The following is a 6660-nucleotide window of genomic DNA, read 5'->3' as shown; positions in this document are numbered from 1 at the left end:
TGCGCATTCACGATCCCGCCTAGCGAAATTCGAACCCAGGACCTATCAGTTTCGCGCTTAACCACTAGACCACTGAGCTGGCATCCAACGGTGTTAATGTCTAACTTCAACCAATCCACGAAATTTAGCCGTCCAGTGCTTCCAGGTTTTCCATGGTGGTCTAACTTCAATTGACTCATGATTTCAACTATTTCACTATCCTTAATACTGGGAAAATCTAATCGGAATACTGAATTTGTTGATATATTTCCTTCTTTTATCCTTTGAAAAACGAGAGAGACAAATATTTTGGAATCCGTGTGTCTTATATATAATGCAGTGAGCAATTAGAAGTAGTAGAAAAGTTTGCGTATTTGGGCATTTGGGTAAGTGGTCTTTGTGTTGGTGTAAGTTATAAAATCAATTTACGTGCAGTGAAAGTTAGAGCGACTAAAGATAGCCGGGCCATCTTTTGCACCTTTATGATGTCAGTCTGGATGTAAGAAGTCATGTTTACAAGGCGTTGTTGAAGACAATGTCGCACTATGTCCGCGAAACTTGGCCTCCGAGTTGAGGTTGTTAAGTAACTATGTGTTTGATCACCGATGTCTACAGATGATTGATGACGTTCAATGGTAGCACTGTCAGTTATCCGGAGGTTCAGCAACTTGTGTTCAGATACAGCAAGGATAATTCGGTTGGTGTCATTACCCTGAAACACCAACCTTGATGGCTTGGTTCTGTACCACGAGTGCTGTCACAGAGAAGTCCACATCATGCATTATTTGCCGTCACTGAGACTGGTTTGAAAAAAAAACAGAGAGGTAATCAATTCATGATATGGTGTCGTGGTTTGAAAGATACCCGTACCGGGCTGGCATCTGTCAGTCCTTCACGACTCCCCCGTTGTAGTCTGAGAGATGATGCGATACAGTGACACCACTTAAGATAAAAGCCAGTAGCATACACCACAATAAGACTTGTTAGGGTTAGTAAAATACATCTTTTATTTAATTACTTTGGTATAGTGTGTTTTTCATTAATATTTTGAATTGTTTTCAATATTTGTGTAACTTTCGGATTGTTTCAATTTTATTCTATTGTAACTATTTTCTAGAAATAGTCATTGATCTCTCTATGTTTCTTAAATCTATAGTTGGCATATACATGAACCTAAATGTCAAAAAATAATAGAACCTATGAGGAATTCGGATTTATTTCATGCAATACAACCTGAAAGTTTAAAACTTCAATGTGAAGTAAATTATTTGAATCCGGCACAACGTTATCAAGCCTATGTTGAAATACGTACAATGTTTAATTCAGAGGGAGCACTGAGTGAAGTATTCACCTTTCAAACAAAACAAGACAGTAAGTAGATGAGAATTTATTCATATTTATAGTTATTTAAGACTATGTAGTAATTTTTGTGCATTTATGATGAATGTCACCATTAATTGTTAGTCAGAATATCTCATTATTTAAGCTATGAAATTTGTCTTTTGGTTCAAATTTTCCTTTTTATCAGTTATTGGTGTTTTACATAGCTGTTTGCACTTTATAATAACTTATCAGTTTCACTTCCTGTTAGCGGGACATAGATTGGATTAAGGCATGTTTCATGCATCATGGTGTTGCTGCGCGCTAATTGGCTTATTCTAAACCAATCAGCTCTAGCAAATTATTGGAGAAAAATCTAGAAGCTTCTTTTGTATATACTATGAATATATGAACGTTATTCACACCAGTGATTGCTGCTCACCTACCATTGTTATTTTGAATACAATTTAATTCCTGTTCAACGTGTTCTGATTTTGGGGTCTTGTCGAGTGTCATCGTATAAGAATACTAAGCAATAGGAGTAACAGGGTTATTTATTTGCAATACAATTATAACACTTCCCTCATTAAATGCTATATTTACAGTTAATAAGTTTGTATTATATCTAATAGTGAAATCCGCGACTCATCTTTTTTTCCTATTTGGAACTCGTCACTGGATATACTTTTCACTTCCTAGTGTCGATTTTCATATTGAGACTCGAATTCTGTACTTTTCACTTCCAACTTCAATGAGCTATTCATTGAACTGTCAAGTCTCGTCAAATGGAGTCCTTAATATCGACAACAGGAAAATTGGAACCTTTGTATTTATGAATGAAATATTTTTAGATTGATGAAACAAAAAAAATTATTCAGAAATTTAAACATGCCCATGAGTTACTGAATAAGTAATTCACCAAACAAAATATACTGACCTTGCTGAAAATGAATCACTCTTTTAAGCAACTGATGGTTGGATAGTAAATAAACACGTTTTTATGTCATGTCACTCAACTTGTTCAACCATTGGTTACGATAATCATTCTGACACAAACGAGGTAGCAGACATTTGACAATATTCCTCAGTTTAATAATACTACGGACTGATGCCACTTTTTAGACTGACCTCCCTCAATTTTCTTCGAACCTACTCTTACTCGCACACCGGGCAACATTACTTGTGAAGGCGAGTGGTGGTTAGAAATATGTAACAAATCTCCAATCTAACTTAATTTTTCGAGAATGATAGTCTCATCAACCGATTTTACATCTTTACCTGATCTCCTGAATGTAACTTCAACGTTTTCCACTCGGTGATCCTAACGTGCGCGAGAAATGCTTTAAAAACACCTATGACTACACTCTACTTGGAAAAATCGCGTTTGGAAGTTGCAAATGAAATACAGTGTACTGCTGTGTTGTATAGTCGCTCCTTCATTGGTAGACATCTTGATTTAAAACAGTTGACAATTTTATGATTCACTCCACTTTCTATGATCATTTGTACTATGACCTGTTTTTTTTATATCTTGAGCATATGAATAAATCAATACTAAGTTTACCTCATCTCCATATAACGCGCTTTACCATCATGGTAAAGCTTTGTTAAGTTTTTATCTTGATAGTCTTCATGCTGTACTACATTCGTTAGTTTTTCTTCTACATAAAATAACTCAGTGATTTCAGTAGTATGAGACCTAATAAATGTTTCACCTATTCGTTCCTATTTTTGATTTCATAGAACCTAGCAGTCCTATTGATTTTCATGCTTTTTCGTTAAATTCAAATAAAATGCAATTGTATTGGAATGCTCCAGATAATCCAAACGGTCAAATTGTAGAATATCATCTTTGGTATAGACGTTTGTTTGTAAATATTCCATCCTCTGATAATGGTATTTCTTGTACAGATGGTAAATTAAATGAATATTTCTTTAAAATAATTTGTTTAGATTAATCCCTACTTTAATTTTATGTACTTTGCACTACTTAAAATAGACTATATCTTAAACAATATTACTGTGTAAGAAGTTCGTCACTGACTTCCTAAGTAAATAATGTGTAGTACATCTTCATCCTCACTAGTGTATAGTATTTATGAGCTTACTGGTAAAAAGGGTCGCAGAAACTGACTTTTCAAAACATTCACTTTCAAATTCCTAAGGTCCAGACAACCGTGAATAATGATTATTCTCATTTTTGAATGATATATCCTTAAATCTTGTATCTTTCTTCCGGTTATTTCATCTCCAAGGAAGAGAGAAATCTTCGAATTTAAAGCGGTTAAATATTGATTATAATTACTGTATTTACAAATACTACATAAAAGTAATCGAAAGGAACGAATTATTAAACAGTGAGCTTAAAGGATATAGTAGTAGAAGGGGATGAGGAAATCTCTTTCTCACACAGTTGTAGCTTATTTTCGGTAATATTATTCAACATTTGCAACTACCAATATCCATCGTATTTTCGTGTCAAAGCCAAAAGTCTTTCATTTTCCACATATTAGCATAAAATTTCTCTATGAAATAAATAATATGTCTTGATGTATAACCACTCTTGAGTTATTTGTCCTTGATTTTTTTAGACTCTTCCATAGCCAGGATGTTTCGCATATATGTGACAAATATCATAGTAGTTTTCGTTCACATAAATTCTCAAACTTATCGTTCAAAATTTTTTTCTTGGATTCCTCGTCCAACCTTTACATACTGTCAATCAATTGTGTAATAACGATCATTGGACGTTTTCTGAGATAATTATAACTCACAAATTGAATTCTTCTTCGCATATCATTAGTAGGCGTGTCCAACAGTCATGGCGATTTGTTCTGTGTGCGACCAATCTTTACGGAACCCAGCTTGTTGATCTCGAAGTTGGGCGTCTACTGCGTCTTTCATCCGGTGCCGCAACACTCTGTTGAAAACCATTCCTGGTACTGACAGTAGTGTGATGACTCTGTATTTCTCACATTTGCTCGGATATCCTTTCTTCGGTATCTTGATGAGGTATCCTTTCCAGTCCATCGGCACTTGTTCTTCCTCCTAAATCTTCCTAAATAGAATGTAGAGCATTTTTGCAGTTACTTTACTGTCTGATTTCAGTGCTTCAGCTGGTATATTGTCAGGTCCTGCTGCTTTCCTGCTCTTGATATAGTCTGATGGCCATCCTGGTTTCTTCTGTCGTTGTTGGAGTGACATCTATAGGAAGGCTTGAGTGTGCTGCTTCAATGTCTGGTGAATTCAATGGAGCTGGTCTATTCAAAATTCCCTCGAAGTATTCTACTCTGTTATTGAATTTCAGTGATTAGCTTGCCTTCTTTGTCCTTAACCAGTCTCTCTTGTTTACTCCATTCCCCTGTTAGTTTTTTTGTTGTGTCATATACCTGTCTCATCTTTCTTTATCTTGAAGCTTTTTCCACTGTCGTTGCTATCTCTTCTATGTATTTCTACTTGTCAGCTCTAATGCTCCGCTTCACTTGCTTGTTTACTTCTGTGTATTCAGCTTCTGCCTTGACTTTCTCTGCTCGTGTTCAGCTGTCGTTAATTGCTGTCTTCTTGTTCTTCCTTTCCTCAATCTTGTCCAGGGTTCCCATAGAGATCCACCCCTTATGATAATGCTTCTTGCGACCCAGAACCTCCTGACACGCTGAAGTTAGTGCTCCTTTGATCTCTTCTCATTTGTCCTCCATGGTAGTTTCTTATTTCAGTAAATCTTTAGCTCTCCTTTAGCTTCAGTTTCATCTTGGCCACATCCAGGTGGCTGTCTGAATCTATGTGTCAGCTCCTCTCCTGGTACTTACATCTTCCATTATCCTTCGGAATTTTTTGTTGATACAAATATGATCTATGCGTTTCACTGTGGTGTGGTCCGGTGAGATCCATGTAACTTTGTGTATGCGTTTGTGGGAGAATACTGTGCCGTCTATAACCAATTTGCTGAATGCATATAGATTTGCAAATCTCTTCCCATTTTCATTTCCCTCTCCCAGTTTATGTCGTCTCATTATATCTTCATATCCGGTATTGTCCACTCCGACTTTGGAGTTAATATCTCATCAGGATGGTGAGGACCTTTCTTGGGCACTTCGCTTTGATTGATTACAGCCTCTCATAGAACTGATGTTTATCTTCGTCATTGCTACCATTGGTGGGTGCATAACATTGGATAACATTCGTTGTGATCCCCTCCTTCTTTGTTTTGAATGATGTTTTTATGATTCTTGATTCGTGATATTCCCATCCTACAAGTGCATTTCTTGCTTCTTTAGACAGTATTAGAGCAACTCCCTGACTGTATGGAGCATTTTCCTCTTCATAATCGGAGTACAACAGTATCTCTCCCGTATCTAGCCTTTGCTGTCCAACTTGTGTCCTATGAGTTCCGCTGACTCCAAGTACTGTCGATTTGTATCTCCTCATTTCTATTGCTATTTGACTGGTCTTCCCGGTTTCCCACATTGTCCGGACGTCGTCCCATGTACCTATGTTAATTGTTTCTCTGGTTGTTAGAAGTGACATCGGCTTCGAAGAATCTCAGCTTTCATCCTGAAGCGTCATAATTCTTCCTTCAACTCCCAGGACAGAGTTTAAATGATCTAATTTCTTTATTTTAGTTAGCATTTTTGGCAAGATTTTTTTCTACGGGATGGGGTCGCTAATCCTATGCCCAACCCTCCTCCTTTATCTGGGTTTGGGACCGGCAGTAACTTTAGAAGAGCTACAGGTGGAATTATTTTTAATTGTTATTACATATTAATTGTTATTTTTATAGGTCGTTCATCTCACTTAATCAGTTCATCTACTACATATGGAAACATTTTAAAAGATAATCAAAATTCAAATTCACACGAAAACGAGCCAGCTCCTGAAGAGTTAGCCGTTTACGGGCTTCGTATTATTTGCGAAGTACAACAGATGTCAATGGTTTGGACACAGTTGAAAGTAGACTTATTCCCCGATAGTTGCTGCACAGATTATCTAGCCCCTTTTCACAGATGGAGACAATGCTCGTTTTAGTTCACAGTGTCAAGATATTCTGTTTCTTGAATTTTTCCAAACGCAGTTAGTTCTCTGACCAGAAGTTCACTACCATTTCTAAAAGAGCCTCGGGAAAGAGAATCTTAACCTGATGACTTGTGATACTTCAGAATTCGGAGTCCCTCGCAGACCACCTTGTTAATCGGCTCAGTTATCAACGGCCAGAGAGGAAAAGACAATTTGATCGACAGCATAAATGCTGAACTGTTCGTCAAAAAACTCAATCCATATTTCGAGATGCTCTTAAATGTTACCAAATGGTGTACCATCAGCTATACAAATTGCTTCGCTGAAACCAGATCGTCCGCTGCGAGTGGT

The 6660-nt window shown here is 36.8% G+C and overlaps 1 protein-coding gene across 1 annotated transcript in view; it reads left to right on the top strand.

The window, feature by feature from the left end:
• Smp_074030 (tyrosine kinase) overlaps window positions 1-6660 on the top strand; it is a gene marked incomplete at its 3' end in the record, with an annotated part of 64260 nt that overhangs the window by 31014 nt on the left and 26586 nt on the right. Inside the window, exons 10-11 of the mRNA XM_018798891.1 lie at window positions 1136-1350; window positions 3043-3213. Coding sequence (XP_018650735.1) covers window positions 1136-1350; window positions 3043-3213 — 386 coding nt within the window. The remainder of the gene's footprint in view (window positions 1-1135; window positions 1351-3042; window positions 3214-6660) is intronic.

This window comes from Schistosoma mansoni, chromosome 3, assembly GCF_000237925.1.
Source record: "Schistosoma mansoni strain Puerto Rico chromosome 3, complete genome".
NCBI lineage: Eukaryota > Metazoa > Platyhelminthes > Trematoda > Strigeidida > Schistosomatidae > Schistosoma > Schistosoma mansoni.
This window is presented reverse-complemented; position numbering and strand designations above follow the sequence as displayed.